Below are 23,567 nucleotides of genomic sequence, written 5' to 3' on the forward strand. Positions count from 1 at the left end.
TTCGTTTTTTGGCTGTAACTTTTGATGCGTTGATCGCAGCGTATTGGGACTGCGCCCAATCGATTTCTCCTGCAAAATTACGTCCGAATAGCGCCGCAATTAATTTATTCCAGCACTTTTCAAAATCGCGAAAATTTTCGCCAAAAATACAAAGGGGTAAGCCTTGCTGTTTTTTTGGGCGAAAAACTTTTAGTCTCCGATTCGATTTGTATGACCCTTTTCTGACCAATTGGAGCCCCAGGAACTCAGAAAACGCAGCGAAAACAGCGTGGGATCAACAGGAGAGAAATTACGACGGAAAAAGCACCTGCTGAAAAATGTCGAAATCACAGGTTTTCGTTTTTTGGCTGTAACTTTTGATGCGTTGATCGCAGCGTATTGGGACTGCGCCCAATCGATTTCTCCTGCAAAATTACGTCCGAATAGCGCCGCAATTAATTTATTCCAGCACTTTTCAAAATCGCGAAAATTTTCGCCAAAAATACAAAGGGGTAAGCCTTGCTGTTTTTTTGGGCGAAAAACTTTTAGTCTCCGATTCGATTTGTATGACCCTTTTCTGACCAATTGGAGCCCCAGGAACTCAGAAAACGCAGCGAAAACAGCGTGGGATCAACAGGAGAGAAATTACGACGGAAAAAGCACCTGCTGAAAAATGTCGAAATCACAGGTTTTCGTTTTTTGGCTGTAACTTTTGATGCGTTGATCGCAGCGTATTGGGACTGCGCCCAATCGATTTCTCCTGCAAAATTACGTCCGAATAGCGCCGCAATTAATTTATTCCAGCACTTTTCAAAATCGCGAAAATTTTCGCCAAAAATACAAAGGGGTAAGCCTTGCTGTTTTTTTGGGCGAAAAACTTTTAGTCTCCGATTCGATTTGTATGACCCTTTTCTGACCAATTGGAGCCCCAGGAACTCAGAAAACGCAGCGAAAACAGCGTGGGATCAACAGGAGAGAAATTACGACGGAAAAAGCACCTGCTGAAAAATGTCGAAATCACAGGTTTTCGTTTTTTGGCTGTAACTTTTGATGCGTTGATCGCAGCGTATTGGGACTGCGCCCAATCGATTTCTCCTGCAAAATTACGTCCGAATAGCGCCGCAATTAATTTATTCCAGCAATTTTCAAAATCGCGAAAATTTTCGCCGAAAATACAAAGGGGTAAGCCTTGCTGTGTTTTTGGGCGAAAAACTTTTAGTCTCCGATTCGATTTGTATGACCCTTTTCTGACCAATTGGAGCCCCAGGAACTCAGAAAACGCAGCGAAAACAGCGTGGGATCAACAGGAGAGAAATTACGACGGAAAAAGCACCTGCTGAAAAATGTCGAAATCACAGGTTTTCGTTTTTTGGCTGTAACTTTTGATGCGTTGATCGCAGCGTATTGGGACTGCGCCCAATCGATTTCTCCTGCAAAATTACGTCCGAATAGCGCCGCAATTAATTTATTCCAGCAATTTTCAAAATCGCGAAAATTTTCGCCGAAAATACAAAGGGGTAAGCCTTGCTGTTTTTTTGGGCGAAAAACTTTTAGTCTCCGATTCGATTTGTATGACCCTTTTCTGACCAATTGGAGCCCCAGGAACTCAGAAAACGCAGCGAAAACAGCGTGGGATCAACAGGAGAGAAATTACGACGGAAAAAGCACCTGCTGAAAAATGTCGAAATCACAGGTTTTCGTTTTTTGGCTGTAACTTTTGATGCGTTGATCGCAGCGTATTGGGACTGCGCCCAATCGATTTCTCCTGCAAAATTACGTCCGAATAGCGCCGCAATTAATTTATTCCAGCAATTTTCAAAATCGCGAAAATTTTCGCCGAAAATACAAAGGGGTAAGCCTTGCTGTGTTTTTGGGCGAAAAACTTTTAGTCTCCGATTCGATTTGTATGACCCTTTTCTGACCAATTGGAGCCCCAGGAACTCAGAAAACGCAGCGAAAACAGCGTGGGATCAACAGGAGAGAAATTACGACGGAAAAAGCACCTGCTGAAAAATGTCGAAATCACAGGTTTTCGTTTTTTGGCTGTAACTTTTGATGCGTTGATCGCAGCGTATTGGGACTGCGCCCAATCGATTTCTCCTGCAAAATTACGTCCGAATAGCGCCGCAATTAATTTATTCCAGCAATTTTCAAAATCGCGAAAATTTTCGCCGAAAATACAAAGGGGTAAGCCTTGCTGTGTTTTTGGGCGAAAAACTTTTAGTCTCCGATTCGATTTGTATGACCCTTTTCTGACCAATTGGAGCCCCAGGAACTCAGAAAACGCAGCGAAAACAGCGTGGGATCAACAGGAGAGAAATTACGACGGAAAAAGCACCTGCTGAAAAATGTCGAAATCACAGGTTTTCGTTTTTTGGCTGTAACTTTTGATGCGTTGATCGCAGCGTATTGGGACTGCGCCCAATCGATTTCTCCTGCAAAATTACGTCCGAATAGCGCCGCAATTAATTTATTCCAGCACTTTTCAAAATCGCGAAAATTTTCGCCAAAAATACAAAGGGGTAAGCCTTGCTGTTTTTTTGGGCGAAAAACTTTTAGTCTCCGATTCGATTTGTATGACCCTTTTCTGACCAATTGGAGCCCCAGGAACTCAGAAAACGCAGCGAAAACAGCGTGGGATCAACAGGAGAGAAATTACGACGGAAAAAGCACCTGCTGAAAAATGTCGAAATCACAGGTTTTCGTTTTTTGGCTGTAACTTTTGATGCGTTGATCGCAGCGTATTGGGACTGCGCCCAATCGATTTCTCCTGCAAAATTACGTCCGAATAGCGCCGCAATTAATTTATTCCAGCACTTTTCAAAATCGCGAAAATTTTCGCCAAAAATACAAAGGGGTAAGCCTTGCTGTTTTTTTGGGCGAAAAACTTTTAGTCTCCGATTCGATTTGTATGACCCTTTTCTGACCAATTGGAGCCCCAGGAACTCAGAAAACGCAGCGAAAACAGCGTGGGATCAACAGAAGAGAAATTACGACGGAAAAAGCACCTGCTGAAAAATGTCGAAATCACAGGTTTTCGTTTTTTGGCTGTAACTTTTGATGCGTTGATCGCAGCGTATTGGGACTGCGCCCAATCGATTTCTCCTGCAAAATTACGTCCGAATAGCGCCGCAATTAATTTATTCCAGCACTTTTCAAAATCGCGAAAATTTTCGCCAAAAATACAAAGGGGTAAGCCTTGCTGTTTTTTTGGGCGAAAAACTTTTAGTCTTCGATTCGATTTGTATGACCCTTTTCTGACCAATTGGAGCCCCAGGAACTCAGAAAACGCAGCGAAAACAGCGTGGGATCAACAGGAGAGAAATTACGACGGAAAAAGCACCTGCTGAAAAATGTCGAAATCACAGGTTTTCGTTTTTTGGCTGTAACTTTTGATGCGTTGATCGCAGCGTATTGGGACTGCGCCCAATCGATTTCTCCTGCAAAATTACGTCCGAATAGCGCCGCAATTAATTTATTCCAGCACTTTTCAAAATCGCGAAAATTTTCGCCAAAAATACAAAGGGGTAAGCCTTGCTGTTTTTTTGGGCGAAAAACTTTTAGTCTCCGATTCGATTTGTATGACCCTTTTCTGACCAATTGGAGCCCCAGGAACTCAGAAAACGCAGCGAAAACAGCGTGGGATCAACAGGAGAGAAATTACGACGGAAAAAGCACCTGCTGAAAAATGTCGAAATCACAGGTTTTCGTTTTTTGGCTGTAACTTTTGATGCGTTGATCGCAGCGTATTGGGACTGCGCCCAATCGATTTCTCCTGCAAAATTACGTCCGAATAGCGCCGCAATTAATTTATTCCAGCACTTTTCAAAATCGCGAAAATTTTCGCCAAAAATACAAAGGGGTAAGCCTTGCTGTTTTTTTGGGCGAAAAACTTTTAGTCTCCGATTCGATTTGTATGACCCTTTTCTGACCAATTGGAGCCCCAGGAACTCAGAAAACGCAGCGAAAACAGCGTGGGATCAACAGGAGAGAAATTACGACGGAAAAAGCACCTGCTGAAAAATGTCGAAATCACAGGTTTTCGTTTTTTGGCTGTAACTTTTGATGCGTTGATCGCAGCGTATTGGGACTGCGCCCAATCGATTTCTCCTGCAAAATTACGTCCGAATAGCGCCGCAATTAATTTATTCCAGCACTTTTCAAAATCGCGAAAATTTTCGCCAAAAATACAAAGGGGTAAGCCTTGCTGTTTTTTTGGGCGAAAAACTTTTAGTCTCCGATTCGATTTGTATGACCCTTTTCTGACCAATTGGAGCCCCAGGAACTCAGAAAACGCAGCGAAAACAGCGTGGGATCAACAGGAGAGAAATTACGACGGAAAAAGCACCTGCTGAAAAATGTCGAAATCACAGGTTTTCGTTTTTTGGCTGTAACTTTTGATGCGTTGATCGCAGCGTATTGGGACTGCGCCCAATCGATTTCTCCTGCAAAATTACGTCCGAATAGCGCCGCAATTAATTTATTCCAGCACTTTTCAAAATCGCGAAAATTTTCGCCAAAAATACAAAGGGGTAAGCCTTGCTGTTTTTTTGGGCGAAAAACTTTTAGTCTCCGATTCGATTTGTATGACCCTTTTCTGACCAATTGGAGCCCCAGGAACTCAGAAAACGCAGCGAAAACAGCGTGGGATCAACAGGAGAGAAATTACGACGGAAAAAGCACCTGCTGAAAAATGTCGAAATCACAGGTTTTCGTTTTTTGGCTGTAACTTTTGATGCGTTGATCGCAGCGTATTGGGACTGCGCCCAATCGATTTCTCCTGCAAAATTACGTCCGAATAGCGCCGCAATTAATTTATTCCAGCACTTTTCAAAATCGCGAAAATTTTCGCCAAAAATACAAAGGGGTAAGCCTTGCTGTTTTTTTGGGCGAAAAACTTTTAGTCTCCGATTCGATTTGTATGACCCTTTTCTGACCAATTGGAGCCCCAGGAACTCAGAAAACGCAGCGAAAACAGCGTGGGATCAACAGGAGAGAAATTACGACGGAAAAAGCACCTGCTGAAAAATGTCGAAATCACAGGTTTTCGTTTTTTGGCTGTAACTTTTGATGCGTTGATCGCAGCGTATTGGGACTGCGCCCAATCGATTTCTCCTGCAAAATTACGTCCGAATAGCGCCGCAATTAATTTATTCCAGCACTTTTCAAAATCGCGAAAATTTTCGCCAAAAATACAAAGGGGTAAGCCTTGCTGTTTTTTTGGGCGAAAAACTTTTAGTCTCCGATTCGATTTGTATGACCCTTTTCTGACCAATTGGAGCCCCAGGAACTCAGAAAACGCAGCGAAAACAGCGTGGGATCAACAGGAGAGAAATTACGACGGAAAAAGCACCTGCTGAAAAATGTCGAAATCACAGGTTTCCTTTTTTTGGCTGCTACTTTTGATTCGTTGATCGCAGCGCACTGGGAATGCGCCCAATCGATTTCTCTCGCAAAATTACGTCCGAATAGCGCCGCAATTAATTTATTCCAGCACTTTTCAAAATCGCGAAAATTTTCGCCAAAAATACAAAGGGGTAAGCCTTGCTGTTTTTTTGGGCGAAAAACTTTTAGTCTCCGATTCGATTTGTATGACCCTTTTCTGACCAATTGGAGCCCCAGGAACTCAGAAAACGCAGCGAAAACAGCGTGGGATCAACAGGAGAGAAATTACGACGGAAAAAGCACCTGCTGAAAAATGTCGAAATCACAGGTTTTCGTTTTTTGGCTGTAACTTTTGATGCGTTGATCGCAGCGTATTGGGACTGCGCCCAATCGATTTCTCCTGCAAAATTACGTCCGAATAGCGCCGCAATTAATTTATTCCAGCACTTTTCAAAATCGCGAAAATTTTCGCCAAAAATACAAAGGGGTAAGCCTTGCTGTTTTTTTGGGCGAAAAACTTTTAGTCTCCGATTCGATTTGTATGACCCTTTTCTGACCAATTGGAGCCCCAGGAACTCAGAAAACGCAGCGAAAACAGCGTGGGATCAACAGGAGAGAAATTACGACGGAAAAAGCACCTGCTGAAAAATGTCGAAATCACAGGTTTTCGTTTTTTGGCTGTAACTTTTGATGCGTTGATCGCAGCGTATTGGGACTGCGCCCAATCGATTTCTCCTGCAAAATTACGTCCGAATAGCGCCGCAATTAATTTATTCCAGCACTTTTCAAAATCGCGAAAATTTTCGCCAAAAATACAAAGGGGTAAGCCTTGCTGTTTTTTTGGGCGAAAAACTTTTAGTCTCCGATTCGATTTGTATGACCCTTTTCTGACCAATTGGAGCCCCAGGAACTCAGAAAACGCAGCGAAAACAGCGTGGGATCAACAGGAGAGAAATTACGACGGAAAAAGCACCTGCTGAAAAATGTCGAAATCACAGGTTTTCGTTTTTTGGCTGTAACTTTTGATGCGTTGATCGCAGCGTATTGGGACTGCGCCCAATCGATTTCTCCTGCAAAATTACGTCCGAATAGCGCCGCAATTAATTTATTCCAGCACTTTTCAAAATCGCGAAAATTTTCGCCAAAAATACAAAGGGGTAAGCCTTGCTGTTTTTTTGGGCGAAAAACTTTTAGTCTCCGATTCGATTTGTATGACCCTTTTCTGACCAATTGGAGCCCCAGGAACTCAGAAAACGCAGCGAAAACAGCGTGGGATCAACAGGAGAGAAATTACGACGGAAAAAGCACCTGCTGAAAAATGTCGAAATCACAGGTTTTCGTTTTTTGGCTGTAACTTTTGATGCGTTGATCGCAGCGTATTGGGACTGCGCCCAATCGATTTCTCCTGCAAAATTACGTCCGAATAGCGCCGCAATTAAGTTATTCCAGCACTTTTCAAAATCGCGAAAATTTTCGCCAAAAATACAAAGGGGTAAGCCTTGCTGTTTTTTTGGGCGAAAAACTTTTAGTCTCCGATTCGATTTGTATGACCCTTTTCTGACCAATTGGAGCCCCAGGAACTCAGAAAACGCAGCGAAAACAGCGTGGGATCAACAGGAGAGAAATTACGACGGAAAAAGCACCTGCTGAAAAATGTCGAAATCACAGGTTTTCGTTTTTTGGCTGTAACTTTTGATGCGTTGATCGCAGCGTATTGGGACTGCGCCCAATCGATTTTTCCTGCAAAATTACGTCCGAATAGCGCCGCAATTAATTTATTCCAGCACTTTTCAAAATCGCGAAAATTTTCGCCAAAAATACAAAGGGGTAAGCCTTGCTGTTTTTTTGGGCGAAAAACTTTTAGTCTCCGATTCGATTTGTATGACCCTTTTCTGACCAATTGGAGCCCCAGGAACTCAGAAAACGCAGCGAAAACAGCGTGGGATCAACAGGAGAGAAATTACGACGGAAAAAGCACCTGCTGAAAAATGTCGAAATCACAGGTTTTCGTTTTTTGGCTGTAACTTTTGATGCGTTGATCGCAGCGTATTGGGACTGCGCCCAATCGATTTTTCCTGCAAAATTACGTCCGAATAGCGCCGCAATTAATTTATTCCAGCACTTTTCAAAATCGCGAAAATTTTCGCCAAAAATACAAAGGGGTAAGCCTTGCTGTTTTTTTGGGCGAAAAACTTTTAGTCTCCGATTCGATTTGTATGACCCTTTTCTGACCAATTGGAGCCCCAGGAACTCAGAAAACGCAGCGAAAACAGCGTGGGATCAACAGGAGAGAAATTACGACGGAAAAAGCACCTGCTGAAAAATGTCGAAATCACAGGTTTTCGTTTTTTGGCTGTAACTTTTGATGCGTTGATCGCAGCGTATTGGGACTGCGCCCAATCGATTTCTCCTGCAAAATTACGTCCGAATAGCGCCGCAATTAATTTATTCCAGCACTTTTCAAAATCGCGAAAATTTTCGCCAAAAATACAAAGGGGTAAGCCTTGCTGTTTTTTTGGGCGAAAAACTTTTAGTCTCCGATTCGATTTGTATGACCCTTTTCTGACCAATTGGAGCCCCAGGAACTCAGAAAACGCAGCGAAAACAGCGTGGGATCAACAGGAGAGAAATTACGACGGAAAAAGCACCTGCTGAAAAATGTCGAAATCACAGGTTTTCGTTTTTTGGCTGTAACTTTTGATGCGTTGATCGCAGCGTATTGAGACTGCGCCCAATCGATTTCTCCTGCAAAATTACGTCCGAATAGCGCCGCAATTAATTTATTCCAGCACTTTTCAAAATCGCGAAAATTTTCGCCAAAAATACAAAGGGGTAAGCCTTGCTGTTTTTTTGGGCGAAAAACTTTTAGTCTCCGATTCGATTTGTATGACCCTTTTCTGACCAATTGGAGCCCCAGGAACTCAGAAAACGCAGCGAAAACAGCGTGGGATCAACAGGAGAGAAATTACGACGGAAAAAGCACCTGCTGAAAAATGTCGAAATCACAGGTTTTCGTTTTTTGGCTGTAACTTTTGATGCGTTGATCGCAGCGTATTGGGACTGCGCCCAATCGATTTCTCCTGCAAAATTACGTCCGAATAGCGCCGCAATTAATTTATTCCAGCACTTTTCAAAATCGCGAAAATTTTCGCCAAAAATACAAAGGGGTAAGCCTTGCTGTTTTTTTGGGCGAAAAACTTTTAGTCTCCGATTCGATTTGTATGACCCTTTTCTGACCAATTGGAGCCCCAGGAACTCAGAAAACGCAGCGAAAACAGCGTGGGATCAACAGGAGAGAAATTACGACGGAAAAAGCACCTGCTGAAAAATGTCGAAATCACAGGTTTTCGTTTTTTGGCTGTAACTTTTGATGCGTTGATCGCAGCGTATTGGGACTGCGCCCAATCGATTTCTCCTGCAAAATTACGTCCGAATAGCGCCGCAATTAATTTATTCCAGCACTTTTCAAAATCGCGAAAATTTTCGCCAAAAATACAAAGGGGTAAGCCTTGCTGTTTTTTTGGGCGAAAAACTTTTAGTCTCCGATTCGATTTGTATGACCCTTTTCTGACCAATTGGAGCCCCAGGAACTCAGAAAACGCAGCGAAAACAGCGTGGGATCAACAGGAGAGAAATTACGACGGAAAAAGCACCTGCTGAAAAATGTCGAAATCACAGGTTTTCGTTTTTTGGCTGTAACTTTTGATGCGTTGATCGCAGCGTATTGGGACTGCGCCCAATCGATTTCTCCTGCAAAATTACGTCCGAATAGCGCCGCAATTAATTTATTCCAGCACTTTTCAAAATCGCGAAAATTTTCGCCAAAAATACAAAGGGGTAAGCCTTGCTGTTTTTTTGGGCGAAAAACTTTTAGTCTCCGATTCGATTTGTATGACCCTTTTCTGACCAATTGGAGCCCCAGGAACTCAGAAAACGCAGCGAAAACAGCGTGGGATCAACAGGAGAGAAATTACGACGGAAAAAGCACCTGCTGAAAAATGTCGAAATCACAGGTTTTCGTTTTTTGGCTGTAACTTTTGATGCGTTGATCGCAGCGTATTGGGACTGCGCCCAATCGATTTCTCCTGCAAAATTACGTCCGAATAGCGCCGCAATTAATTTATTCCAGCACTTTTCAAAATCGCGAAAATTTTCGCCAAAAATACAAAGGGGTAAGCCTTGCTGTTTTTTTGGGCGAAAAACTTTTAGTCTCCGATTCGATTTGTATGACCCTTTTCTGACCAATTGGAGCCCCAGGAACTCAGAAAACGCAGCGAAAACAGCGTGGGATCAACAGGAGAGAAATTACGACGGAAAAAGCACCTGCTGAAAAATGTCGAAATCACAGGTTTCCTTTTTTTGGCTGCTACTTTTGATTCGTTGATCGCAGCGCACTGGGAATGCGCCCAATCGATTTCTCTCGCAAAATTACGTCGGAATAGTGCCACAATGAATTTATTTCAGCACTTTTCAGAATCGCGAAAATTTTCGCCAAAAATGCAAAGGGGCTCAGCCCAGCTCTCCCCAACTTAACATAAGCTTAAGGTCGATTCCATTATAATAACTTTTCGACATACTATTTCTTGTATCCTAATCACGACAACGTATGCTCCTACATTCTTCTATACAACAATTACATTTATTATATAGTATAGAGAAATCAAGCCATGGGTCATTTTTATAACGCTCTCTCCAAGTTCCTACACACCGCAATAATACGTGTCGAACTATGCGTCTGTCAAACACTGTGTACTTTTATACTGTTCTAGCCACTTTCCGAAAATATATCACAAGTAGATTAACCACTTTAGAACGCCTAATCGTAGGCAATTCTACTCATGATTCACATGAAAGGATTAACTATAAGCAACTCTTTTGAATTCACGACAACGCCTAACTATAGGCAATTCACCTGACGTTCGCCGCTAGCACGTCGTACCAAATCCCTTCTTTATCGGTCGTCAGGGAGAAGATCACGGCCTTTCGACCATAGCCGATTACCGCACTGAGGAGGTGGCGTCGTCAGTTATATCATATTTTATTTCAGAAACTACCGTTCCGCACGTTTTCTATCCGTCGTCTGCTGTGCGTGTAGGGCGAACTAAACTGAGACGGTCCGAATAAACGTTGGACAAATCCTTGTGCATTAGGAAGATGATCAAATCAGCACTAAGGCTGCTGGCCTCCCCCAGTTACAAGGATCGATTATTATCTCCAAGCCTGCTCAGCGAAGGTGCGAAATTTACCGTTTCTACGAATATTTGGCGAAATTTTCACGCCACCACAAGATGTCAAAAAGCAGAGGACAAGAAAATGATGCTGGCATCTTTACCGCCTGTTGACGAAGGAACCAAAGGAGAGAAGTCAATACAGATCGACAATTTACTATCCAGGCAAGTAGAACTAGCAATTTTATAATCAGTCAACGGGAAAATTTACCTTGTTGCTGGATTCCGGGTCGGATGTTGAGGTTAAGTTTCCTTCGTTTTGACGTTCATTAACCGCGAGCTGCTGAATCGATCTCAGAACGGTTTAAAACTACGGCGGTTGGTGGAAAACTCTAGTAGATAAAGCAATCAATCTTAACACCTTTTTCTTCTTTCAGTTCAGAAATATTGTTTCCCGATGAAACTACGCCCTTCAGACTCCATGACGGAACACCCTACAAGGATTTACCCATCTGTAACATCAAGGTTTCACACAATAACACAATCATCAGCCTAACCGACTGCCACGGTAATTGCTGTCACCTTCAAAGATGTTGTCAATAATAGCTTGATTTTAAATGACTCTGTGTTCCAGGAAAAGTGCAAATGATACACACTTGTGGGAAGGAGGGATTCAAGAACACCCGTAAAGGCACCAACATCGCCGCTCAAGCCACAGCCACTACTTTTGGCGCGGTAAGATGCTTCTAAATCGAAATCCTGGGTGAACGAAAAGGTTGTTTATTTCCCGATCCTTCAAAGTTTAAATTGTTCTTTCAGAGAACGCTTCGAAGCGGCATAAAAACCGTTCGTGTTCGCATTCGAGGCATTGGTCCTGGTAGAATGGTGAGAAAATTGAGTTAATCGCACTTCATAAATTTCGCATTGCCTAAACTTGCCTAATTCCTGTTTCAGTCATCGATAAAAGGTCTGCAAATAGGAGGGTTGGACATTGTGTCTGTAACGGACAATACTCACGTGTCCTGGACCCCGCCGAGGCCGCGAAAAGCCAGAAGATTGTAAATTATTCAAAAGATGTTATCGGTGTGATGGAAAGGCAAACGTAGACATAACCATTCATTGCTTCGCACATGAATATGCGCATATTTACTCCAATGTTGTATTCACTGATTAGTATAAACAGAGAAGTAGACATTTGTGGACTATTTTGTAACTACTGTACACGTACATAACCATACAATGATTATTTCTTGAAATAAATATGCCGAAGAATCGCAAAGTAGGAATACGCCGTCTTTGCTATCTGAAATATTGTCGAATAAGTTAATACCTCGCATCTAAAACTTCAAAACGTTATTCGAATTGCGAAATCGTTCTGTTTACCGTGAGACAAGTCTCCGTCGATACTTTGTAGAGTTTCCATACCCTTAATTTCAAGGGCTTTCGACAACGCTGCATTATTATCTTAATGGTCATCGTGTACCAAACAGGTGCTTTGTACCAGATGCCGTTGTAGGCTGCATCGACCAGAGATTCACTCTGAAATAATGATTCATGACGCTTTGCTGCATGGGAATATAATGTAACTAGAAATAACATTATTTCTTAGGAGATCTAATAGTCACGTGAATTATAACTTCGTTTCCGGTCCAGTATATCATCATTATCTGAATCGCCATCGCGACCATGTACGAAGATGCAACGATGATCTCGTATCTCAATCCTAACTAGAATGTAATATCAACGGTAGATTCACTCGTAGCGATAAAAATTAGCTGAATAATGCAGTTCTAAGTACTCACGACGATGTACTGAAAGAAAGTCGTACAGAATATGCCGGAGTATATGACAAAATCAAACAGCAATAGACGATTCAGGATCCGATCGAGCTTCTCGACGTAACTGAAACCGACGTTACAAGTCATTTTCACAATGATCACACCTCGATACGGCAACATTAATTTACCGAATAACGCCAAGGTGCTTCTTCACCCAATTCTTGACACTCTCCTGAATTACCCGATCCTTCCGCTCACGGAGACTGGCGGTCTTTATGATTCCCTGCAGCTCGATTCCGAGGACCTTCATCTCGCACGTTGGTACAATTATAAGAACTGCCATCAGAGTGGACCAGCTAGCGGTGATGACACCCGTCAAGTAGCTCATCGTGAGCTGAAGAAAGTAGCCCGGCCAGATATCCGGAAACGGGTTCCAGGCCCTGCAATAATCCGTTACCTCCCTGAATTTATCAAGTCCAAGTATAACAAGTACCCTGAAGAAAGCAGTTTCAAAGTACCTGAAGATCAGTCTGCTCGGTTCGGTCTTTGTGCCGGCAACCACGTCGATCATTGGTAAACCACAGTACCCGGAAATGGTGAGAGCTGCAGAAATCCAGAAGCAGAGGGTAACGAAGTTGCCCTGTTTCACATGTTCGTCGAGTATCTTGAGGAGCTCGGAATCGCCGGAGCGTCTGACCCTCAGACTAAATTTCACGGTGTGCTCCACCTGCGTGCCAAAATCAATTTATTTCCGACTCAAACATAATGTTAACTTTTTTGATCCGAAAAGCGGGATGAAAGTAGCATATTATTCCCTCTCAATGTTTTCTCCCTCATCTGCGGGAATAAAGGAGCAATTTTCTCCCGCATTTGCCTCGCTTCGCTCAGGCAGTAAACCCACCCGCGGGAATAATCTCCAACTTTATTCCCTTGTGACGTAAAGGGTTACACCTAAGCAGGAGGCCGTAAAAAGCGATTTTTCAAGGATTTTTCATGAAGAGACAATTCAATTTATTAAGATAAAAATTTATGTACATATTGGAGTAACATTGAACTTCACTATGATATTGTTTATTTCGAAAAATAATGATTTTTGAAGCGGCTATAGCCAATCCCCGGGAGCACCTCTAAAAAAAGGCATCTCGCGGTGAAAAAACAAGAAAGATTTAGTCAAAATGAGGTATTGTCTGATCGTTGATGGAAGGAATAAGGAAAATATTAATTGTTACCAAAATGGCGGCACCTCGAAAAAAAAATTCGTTATTCCATAAAAATTTTCGCCTTAATTTGTTTATAAAATGGAAAATATTTATCGGCGAGAAAAAAGTCTTCGATCAAGGACTGAAGAATATATTCATAAAGCTTGCGTAAAAATTTGAGACCGATCGGCTCAGCCGTTTCCGAAAAATCTTGCTTACCGACTTTGAGAACATAATTTTTGAGAGAAACGCGTTCGCAGTTTCACAACCACTTTCGAACGCTTCTTGACGTTTTTTCAAATGTGCGCGTAACTTGGGGAATATTTCTCGGATCGACATAAAATTTCCTATGCATGTACTTGAATGTATGTTACGAAAATGAAATTGGAGAAACAAAAACGATTATTAAAAAATTCCAATTAGGCACAACCCCGTAATGTACCGGTAAGTTACAGTCAGAAAAAATACGGCACGACAGTAATTCAAATCACGACTAACCAGATCGCCGACGGAGCTTCTTGTGAAGAGAAAAGCGATCGCCTTAGCGATGCCGCTCAAGTAGAGAAGGCTTATGCTCAGATTGCCGCTCAGAGCCTCGAGATTTCCGCGCGACATTACGACGTCGACGAACATCGTAGCGGTGAAAAATCCGTAGCAGAGGGTGATGAAGACGCCGAAGGTCCTGTGAAGGCGGGCTGTCTTTTTCCCGAATCGGGCAACCGGCCAGAGGCCCTGAATCTGCATCGCGATCACGTTCAGCCGCGTGAACGGCTCGGTGGTTTCGCGATTGCAATCCGCACCCCCGAACATTGCGAGAGCGATCCCGTCTGTAAAGCTGGATAGGAAGTCGTCCTTAAAAATACGCGCGTCATTCCTCGACGCTGAAAGTCTAATTAGCGATTGAAACGATCGTAAAAAAGTCAGCCGCAGAGACGTATAATCATTATTGTTCGCAGTAATTAGGATTATACGTGTACAGAAAGTATAGAGGGAAGAAAATCGACGCGGTATTACTTTGAGAGAATTTTTCGTCGTTGATCACGTCTACGTAGCGTATGCATTATACATACACAACGACGGATGAACGGTTGGATCATGCACACAAACCCTGGCATAAGATATGTATCGGCCTAATACGCCGACCCTGACGGCTATGAACGATTCATGGAGGGAGGAGAGCCGGCATTACGTCTACCGACATTGATGCATTATATATCACGTCCCTGCATATTGCACGTATACTTGCCTAATACATGGTTATAGGTGTATCACCCAGTGCACGAGAGAGACCCCGAGGTCGTTCGCCGAGTCGAGGTGAAAGGGAAATGAGGAATACGGGAACGGCACGTGACGGTTAATATTATACCCCTGCACCACCTGTTCATCATCGTTGAAGATCAGAGATGCTTACCGAGAGTAAACGGTTACAACTTTATTACCCTTTATCGCACAATCGGGAGCACTTTAAGTCACGCGTGTAACAGCGTATGAATAAAAATGTTGTACAAACCACGTCGCATGTCTTGCCTCTGTAACGAATAAAGCACGCTTTTATCATTGATATACGTGATGCAATCACGACTCGAGACCGCGGTACTAGAATTTCTTTTCTCTCCTTTCCCCCTCGCCGTTTATACGTTGAAATATATTGTTTGTCTCTTAATAACAAATCTTACCGCCGTAACAATTATATACGTTAAAGTAAGCTGTGTTGAAATACAGCGAGTGCGAGATAATACATTACGTAATATACGATATTTGTCAGGTTACATTACACAGGTATGAAATAGTACATGGATGAAATATCATCTAGAACCTACACGATATACAACGAAAATTCGTGATCGGAATTTCGATGACAGGAATTTATTTATACAATACAGAATACGTGCAGGTAAGACGAACGACGAATTGACTAGAATAAACACTTTTCTGTTGATTACGGTGTATTATACACGTAGCATCAGAGCTTCCTGTTGTGGATGTATAAATTTAAGCTACCAGCGGTAAACTTATACACAAGTCTTGAAGTAATTAGGCTGAAGCTTAACGCAATTTATCACAGCTTTTGCCCCGCTTATCTCTCCCGGCGGCGGCGTCGGCGACGCCGCGGTAAATGGGGTGAGAGTGAGAGGGAGGGAAGTGGAAGTGGACGCTCATCTCCGGGTAGACGCAGCTTGTTGCGCGATCCAGGGTACGTACTCGGAGACGCGGGTGTAGACGCCTGGGAGACGAGGACGGGCGCATCCCACCCCCGTAGAAACGACGCCGACGACGAGCGTCGAGCCGCTCTCCTCACCGCGGGAGTTCCGGACCATAAGAGGACCTCCGCTGTCAGCCTGTAAGGAGGAACGGACGGGGGGTTGAATTGAAACAAGACAACAAAGTTTCAAAGGGAAAGAAACGCGTCGTGTTATCCCGAGATTTGTAATCGTCGGGTCGGTTGGCGGGGGCGGAGGGGTGAAAAATAGTTGCCCGATTAAAATTTCCCTCATTCATGCGCGATCAGGGAGCTTTGAGAAGCGGTTCCCCGGACCCGGGGAAGAGGGAGAGAAATGCGTTTACTAATTTCCCGGGAATCGCGCGATCCCTCAAGGGTCTCGGTATAAGGGATGGTAGAACAACACGTCGACACGTGTTTCGAGATAAATTACGGCTGAGGGTGAGATTTCGCGATTCGCGGGTGAAGCATTATCAGCGATGAGGCGGAAAATAAAACTTTCGGCCGAAAAGAAATTCATCCGAGAAGGCGAGAAGAATTCACTTGTAAGATCCTTACGAGGATCGAACCTCGTTGCTGCTAGACGATAGTAATCGAATCGATTGAAGATGATCGGAGGGTGGGAAAAATACTGAATAATCGAATATACAATTATAGAGGTTTAGACTCACCCAGCAAGAGTCACGGCCGCCTTCCTCTCGACCAGCGCACATCTGTCGTGGCTCGACGCGGGTTTTCTTACCCTGACTCGCGTACCATTCTCGACATACGTCATTTTTCACAACACGTACACCGACCTTCTGCAGGATGTCTGCTCTCTTGTCTTGAAGGTAGAAAATTAACTACGTTATATTACTTTTCACCGCGAGCTTGCTGCTTATTCTTTACCTCCACCGCGGAAAGAACTTTCCAACCGCCATCGATGAAATCCTCTTAAGAAGCCTGGTCACGCACGACTCGATATTTTTCATTAACATTTACAACGACTTTGATTACGAGCAAGATATATCAACACTATAACGAGTACGGGAGGAAAAGAAGTTCGTCGTAGAGCGAACGAAACCAAAATGACAAAAAGTATCGAGTTTCGATGAACCGACCTCCCTAAATCCTGAAATTAACTTACGTCTCGAGGTGTCTTCGCCGAGCCATCCCCATCCGGCGGCGATCGCATTCTCGCCCTCAAAAGCGCTGTACTCAGCCTCGCCGGAAGTCCAGGGAAGACACGCGGGCCTCACGCTGTCCGACCACGAAATGGGCCCGGTGAGTTCGAGCAGAGCTATGTCGTCGACGTAGCCGCCGCACTTGTGCCCCGGATGGATCAACACCCTCGCGACGCTTTCCTGTCTAGCCGGAGGGTTTTCAGGGCCCCGAAGGTTGTATTCTCCAAGGCTGACGCGGAGCTGACGAGCCGGAATCTTGGACGACCCCCTGTTTCGTTTCGATCGATTAATCCTTTCAGTTTTCACGTTTGAGTATTTTTTTGCCCGAGAATGCATAAAAAAAAGGAAAGATTTTGCATGGAATGTAAAAAAGGAAGAAAAAGAGAGAGTACCACTGTAGCGGCTTCTGCGAATGGAAGGGTCGAACGAGGAGAGAATTGGCTGCACCATTTTCCCGAATTCGGAAAGTTTAAGGATACCTTGATATTTGCAGACGTGAAAGTTGCGCGAGTTTATAAAATTTGCACAGCGATCCGCAGAAAGGGTTTGGGTGACTTCTGTTAGGTAATGGAGGCTCGGCACGAGGGTATAGATATAATAATACATCTCTTTGAGCTGGTAAATGCTCTCTGTATCTTTCGCGTGGCGTCTGTACCGTCGCTTGATTAATTGCCACGAGGTGCGTCCGCGTAATTAACGGAATTATTCTGTCACGTTTGTACATATATACCCACATATATACATAATATATACACTCATAATAAATATATAGACGAGGAAAGCGTCGAGACGTTCTTCTCGATCGATCGAAAGCGTGAGGCGAAAAGCCGTCTTTATAAAAAGCAGACGATAAGAATATAACAAAGAGAAGAAAGCTCGAAGCAATCTGCGTCTGACTGACAAAAAATCGTAGAGCGATAGATAGACACTATCCGGCCACCCCGGGGTTGTTTTAATTTTGATTTTCCTCTCGAACAGGGGAGTAATTAAACAGGGGCGCAACAACAACCATTCGGTTATATAACAGTCGGTCTACCCCCACAAATAAACCCACACACTGCACGTTTTGTACATAGAGTATGTATCGTGTATCGGTAAATGGTCGAGAGGATCCCAACGCGGTTGCGCAAGTGGCGAGAGAATTAAACGCGCTTCGCTACTGTGAACCATGATTGCGCGTAAATTACCAAAGCACTCGGTAATTGCTTGCGGTCCGTGCAAAACGCGACGGGTCCTTCGCTCCGTTGCAAGCTCTCCGCTGCAGCCGTATAAATATGTATATGTAGGTATACGTGCACACACCGTAGTTATAATTGCGAAGCTTTTCGACCCTCGATTCAAACTTTTATTGCCGGTTCGATTTATTCCCGATTTTGTTTACCCGCCGCCGCGCCGAGTCAACATTTGCATTATATTTTACCGACGACGTTACCGTAACAATTTTTGCACAGGTAGACGGAAAATTTTCTTCTTTTTTTTTTTTTTTATCTTTTAGAGTTTCCATCGAAGATAAATAAATTTCGATTCTATACCTACATCTAGTAACAAACCAAAACCCTTGTTTATTACTTGTTAATACTTACGAGCAGAGGCAATGACCAGCGGTGAGAATGTGTCTCGAGTCGATTATCGTTCCGCCGCAGAAATGGCCACCCTTTCTTGTGATGCTGACAATCCAGGGAAATTCCCGAGGGACGGCATCAACACCGCCAACAACGCGGGCTGATCGTGAACCGGAAGCGGCCCTTCCGCACGGAATGTCCGCAACTTGATTAAAGAAAGAGAAAGAAAACAGGCCTGTGTGTAATGAAACGAGTCGGGATTAAAATTCTTCGTTACATTTCGATGCGCGGTTGACGATCGTTGGTATAACCGTAATGTTTCGTCTAGTTAGAAAAACAAGTTAGACGAAACGTTACGGTTATACCAACGTGCATACACACGTACGCAATTCGCTTTGCATATTTGCTCTCGTTCGCGAAATACGCGCGTCATGCATGCCATTTTATTATTATTGAATTCTTTCCGTACGTTTCGACGATAGATTAAAATCGCGTTGTTCGACCTGAAACGCGTCGTCGATTCTAACGCGCTTAGCCAATTTTAATTTCAACGATTACACGGAGTCATATCGGGCATTAAAAATACCGCCACGTACCTACGCTGCGTTAAATTTGTTCAAAGGAAGGAAAACAAATTTATCTAATCAAGCCAAGTTCCACGTATACCCTTCACCGAAAATTGTACAACATACGGGTACTGCAAAGGCAATAATTTACACACCGGCATGGCATAAATTATACGACTACGCAGCTGCGCAATTCAAAGGGCCCGGGGATTTCAGCTGTTATAGTCGAAGGAAATGAAAAACGAAGTAAAAAAAAATTAATATATAATTAAATAAAAAACTGGCTTCTTTGTAAATTACTGCACCGACTTTGGCGAAAGAGGGAGCGGGAAAAGTGCGGAGTCTAGACTTTTCGCCGACGAGAGAACCTCGAGGACCGTGTCAGGGCGACCAATCGGCTTAGGTTGTACAGGAGACTTCGCTTGTCCTCTATTCGGTCCTGATTACTGTTTCAATTAGACCCGTTTCAGTCCGGTCCCACGGACAGGCCAATTCGCCGGTTCTCTGGGCGGTAAAAAATCTCCGAATATCAGAGGCTTCGCTGTCGTTGATTGCCGTACAGACCCCTCGTAATTTCAACGGTTTCGCTGTACGGAAAATTATTCTCTCCGTCGAAAATAATCAGGAGGGTAGGTGTGTGTAGGAACGTGTACGCGTATGTGTGTTTCGTAAACGTTGTATATGTGTGCCGGGATGACGAGACGGAAAAAATATATTTTACCGATCCGTACGATTGTTGTTTATTTTGCTTCGATAATAAGAACTGCTTGCCGAGAAGTAAAGGAGGTAATTTTTACGCATTCGGAAATTAACCACGGGAACGTAATAACGTTGGGAATTGAAAAAAAAACAATTTTTTCTTCAAATAAAGTTTGAAGCGGTGGAAATTGAGAAAAAATATCTCTTAAAGCGATGCTTCGGTTCTGAGAAATAATTTTACACCGGATTCATTTGACTCGCAATCAAAGAAACTCGCGATTATTACTCCCACGAAGTAGTATATATTAATAAGTTCGTCGGCTTGAAAAGAATTTTATTGAGTTCGTAAAATTATTTCATAAAATGGTGCCAAAGTAATGGGACGTTATATCATAGGTATAGTAATGAATAAATTGCGATCGATTGGAAGAATTCAATCATGTGTAGTGCTTAATTGTACAGAAGCAACGATAAATTTGTTCGCATCGAAAGATGAATCTAAATAATTTCTCATTCTGTGTAAAATATAAAAGAATGAGGGTAAATCTTGCCCTTTGGTAACGCAGGTCTGCAGAAAAATATTTTATTCCAGTTGCAGGGCATGTTTTTGGTAAGTATTATTTTTTCGAGTACGATGAATCCAAAAATGACTTCGATTTCTCTCCATCGCGTATAATATTTTAGCAAAATGCAAGGTGTGCGCATAAAAAGAGCACAACAATAACGAAAGAACCACCATCTCATTACAACGAACTAAATAATATTTCTTATAGAATAGAACAAACAATTTCTTCATGAAATTTAATTAACATTCCGTGTTGTTTCCTTTTTCTTATGAAACCTTTTCTTCTTCTCTCCGATTCATCGTCGAACACGCTTCCGCTTTTCATTTTCTCTTTCCCTGTTTGTATTTATTCCTGAGTCTCCCTCTAACACGTATTAAATGAAAGTAAGACGTCACTTCTGCATAAGATTTTTAGAATCAAGAATAAGACACCGGATTTCGAGTTGAACGGGAGTTTCACTCGAAGTGAAACTACAAACACGAGTTAGAGAAAGAAAAGCCGACGTGATGGAACTTTTCGAGTATTTTTCTCGTTTCCGGTGAAGTAAACATCGATAAGAAACAGTATGAAAAACCCGTTAATTTTGTTTTTTTCTCGCAGACCGTGATATAAGTCGTAATTGACAGGAGGATTCTTAAGGGGCGCCGGGTGGCGACCGGATGTACGGTTCTAGGCGCCGCGGCTCGAGTTCGGATATTCGTTCGTGTGGAATTTAGCTTCCTGTACGACAAGCGCGGTTCGGATAGGAGGAATCTCTGTCACCGCAATCCCTATTCCAGCGCGAGCCCCTCGCGTCGTTTCACACCTCGGTTGATTAATTCGAGCGACGCCGAGTCCGCCCCTTCGCAGCATCGCCTGGTTCAGGGGGTTATCCCCTGGGATACGCAGGCGCGACCGTCGCCCGATCCCGAGGGAATTCCGAGAGTTCCCGGGAGCCCCGAGATTCGGCGAGTGACTAATAGACGTGTCAAATGCAGACGGACCTCGGCGAAGTAATCGCGATATAATATTATATGCTCATCCCTCAACCGCGATATATGTATACATAGATATTATATGTAATGCGGTACCTCGCACAAACCCGGTGGAAATTTATTAAAGGTATTATTAAGACGGACGCGACGCGGAATTAAGGAAAGGAGTTGGGAAGGTGAACGGGACCCGACGATCATACAACCCCGAGAGCAAAGCTCTTCCTCTTCCATCCGCGGTTCTCCACGAAAGTTTGAACAGACCCCGCAGGATGAGCGGCAACCGGCTGCACCCTGCAATTTATGCACTTTTTCTCTCTTACCTACTCTCGTTAGCATTCTATCTGTGAGGAAACTGAGAAACACTTTTAGCCGAGCCGCCCCTCCTCCCCCTCCTCATCACAGACAGAAGCTGCCGAGAATTCTCAAGAGAAGAACAGAGGATCGAGGTGTAAGAGACACCGGATAATCCCACGTCACCCGGGGGGTTGTTGCGGACTTTCCGATTCCCGACTAGCTCGAAGCGTGGCGTTAATCTCTAACGAGTTGAAGAAACCCGCGAAAATCGTGGGAATAAATTAAACCGTCGCGATAGCTAGGCGAGCTTAATTGGCAACGAGTCAACGCACCTTCGCCGACCTTGCGGAATATCCATATCGAGTAGAGAGGCCAGGGTCTAGGTGCAGACAATAGCGGTTTCGCGTAGCGGTAAGGTCGGCTAATCGGGACCGAAGGACGCCCCGCGAACGCGCGAACGCGTTGTTTCGGCTGCGAGAAAACTTGTCAGAAAATTTCATCAAGCCTGTCCGATAGTGAGTGACCGGTAATCGGTAGAAAAGTGAAAAACCCCAGCGGACTGCGAATACTCACGATTGGTGAAGGCGGCGACCCGGAGGGACGAGGTCCAGACGACGAGAGCTGCGAGGTTTACCCAAAATTTACCGGGGATGACGGACATGGCTTACGGACTCCGTACGACGAGGTGCGGACAAGGAAGTCCTCGACGGACGGAGATTGATAAAAAATTGTCACGTCTGACGAGCAGACGGGGTTCTTTATACGCTTCGGATCGGCTGCATCTCCTCCCACCCCCTCTCGTCGGTTTCTCCCCACCGTAACGAAACTCGGGCCCGTCCGTCACGTGGGTGTAAGCTCCGAGCACCGGGTACAATGTTATCACTCTCCTCATCGCTCCCATCCTCGAGGGCACCGCTTAACCGAGTCACGAGGGTCTCGAATCGATCAAGGTAAACCGGGGGCCACGCGCTTCTCGAATTAAGTAATTGTTCCAGTTATGTATTTTTCTTCTCTCTCTCTCTTTCTCCCTCCTTCTCTATCGCTTTAGCGATGGATCGTCGGAGGAGGAACTCCAAATCCCATTGTAGGAACGAATTACCTCCATGACTAACTCCGATTTGAAAAAAAACCGTTTTCTGTACTCCGACGTGAGATGATGTTCGTTAACGTCTTTCCCTATCGACTAACTTGCGCACGAATTCTGTCACAATGACTCCCAAACTGTCACATAATTCGCTTTCTGTTTCGGTCCGAAAGGAAGAAGGCGTTAACGAACATTCTTTAATCAAGACCAAAATTCGGTCACTGAGAATCAGTGTTTGGTCAAGGTTGAAAAAGCTTGCGCTAGCTGTCCGCATGGTCCACCATTGGATCACCAAGGATCTTTCAATTGGTACAGAGTTAGGCGAGAGAAGGGAGTATTGCAACGTCCAGTGTGTATCAAATAAACAAATAATCCCAGCCCGGGGCAGTTTCACGGACACTCTCGAGTCAAGGAGCGTCGATTGTGTACGCAGCAATCTATCCACGCGTGCCTATCGAGGCCTCGAGTATAGAGTAAATCGAGTGATGGTAACGACACGGCAAGGTCGCCTAGTCAACTTGACACGGTCACGAGGCGCCGGTGAGCCTTGCATGGCGCATGGGACGAGGAGGTGTTAGCCTGGTGCACTTGAACCAGGAGTTGCTCGGCGCCTCGGGAGGCGTGCGATTAAACGTTGCAGGTACATGCATACATACTTATAATGGCATGTGTCGAAACCTTTTCGCGAGGACTTTAGCCTTCGGCGCTTTCCAATACTCGCCGTTCGTTTACAACAATCCCCTCGAGGGTAATACAATGTACAACTCTCGCCCGCGCGGCCGATGCCGTAATGTTCCAAAAGTCAGACAAATCGTGGGAAATAATCGTGGGGCTTTTATTGTTCTCCGGAAGCTTGGAAGCATAGTCGAACTTCCGTTTAGAGAAAGAGCTTTTGTCCAAGCACTTTGCAGAATGACTGGAGTCCCAAT

The 23,567-nt window shown here is 44.1% G+C and overlaps 3 protein-coding genes across 3 annotated transcripts in view; 1 reads left to right on the plus strand and 2 right to left on the minus strand.

Moving 5' to 3' along the window:
• Positions 1 to 10,418: 10,418 nt before the first annotated feature.
• Positions 10,419 to 11,820, plus strand: LOC124308969 (28S ribosomal protein S11, mitochondrial). The gene is made up of 5 exons (XM_046772168.1): positions 10,419 to 10,757; positions 10,970 to 11,100; positions 11,167 to 11,267; positions 11,352 to 11,417; positions 11,487 to 11,820. The coding sequence occupies exons 1-5, from the start codon at positions 10,519 to 10,521 to the stop codon at positions 11,592 to 11,594; spliced, it is 645 nt and encodes a 214-aa protein (XP_046628124.1). The 5' UTR covers positions 10,419 to 10,518; the 3' UTR covers positions 11,595 to 11,820.
• LOC124308966 (uncharacterized) lies at positions 11,731 to 22,355 on the minus strand. The gene is made up of 10 exons (XM_046772164.1): positions 22,128 to 22,355; positions 18,477 to 18,660; positions 16,857 to 17,161; positions 16,402 to 16,553; positions 12,829 to 13,037; positions 12,499 to 12,750; positions 12,335 to 12,434; positions 12,158 to 12,259; positions 11,916 to 12,071; positions 11,731 to 11,835 (listed from the first exon to the last, which is right to left on the minus strand). Exons 1-10 carry the CDS (start codon positions 22,213 to 22,215, stop codon positions 11,776 to 11,778), a joined length of 1,608 nt encoding a protein of 535 aa, XP_046628120.1. The 5' UTR covers positions 22,216 to 22,355; the 3' UTR covers positions 11,731 to 11,775.
• The window catches only part of LOC124308961 (hemicentin-2), a 162,578-nt gene continuing 157,680 nt past the window's right edge, over positions 18,670 to 23,567 (minus strand). The window contains exon 11 of the mRNA XM_046772156.1: positions 18,670 to 18,690. The gene's annotated coding sequence lies outside the window, so the exon portion shown is untranslated. The remainder of the gene's footprint in view (positions 18,691 to 23,567) is intronic.

This window comes from Neodiprion virginianus, chromosome 7, assembly GCF_021901495.1.
Source record: "Neodiprion virginianus isolate iyNeoVirg1 chromosome 7, iyNeoVirg1.1, whole genome shotgun sequence".
Taxonomy (NCBI): domain Eukaryota; kingdom Metazoa; phylum Arthropoda; class Insecta; order Hymenoptera; family Diprionidae; genus Neodiprion; species Neodiprion virginianus.

Bases quoted from the DNA above. Each gene is read 5' to 3' on its own strand.
- LOC124308969 (XM_046772168.1), top strand. From the start codon at position 10,519: ATGATCAAATCAGCACTAAGGCTGCTGGCCTCCCCCAGTTACAAGGAT. The intron at 11,268-11,351 runs GTAAGATGCTTC...TTGTTCTTTCAG, and splicing joins CAGCCACTACTTTTGGCGCG to AGAACGCTTCGAAGCGGCAT. The intron at 11,418-11,486 runs GTGAGAAAATTG...TTCCTGTTTCAG, and splicing joins GCATTGGTCCTGGTAGAATG to TCATCGATAAAAGGTCTGCA.
- LOC124308966 (XM_046772164.1), bottom strand. From the start codon at position 22,215: ATGTCCGTCATCCCCGGTAAATTTTGGGTAAACCTCGCAGCTCTCGTC. The intron at 16,554-16,856 runs GTAAGTTAATTT...TCTACCTTCAAG, and splicing joins CGGCGAAGACACCTCGAGAC to ACAAGAGAGCAGACATCCTG. The intron at 13,038-16,401 runs GTGAGTCTAAAC...TTTGGCACGCAG, and splicing joins GCGGCCGTGACTCTTGCTGG to GTGGAGCACACCGTGAAATT.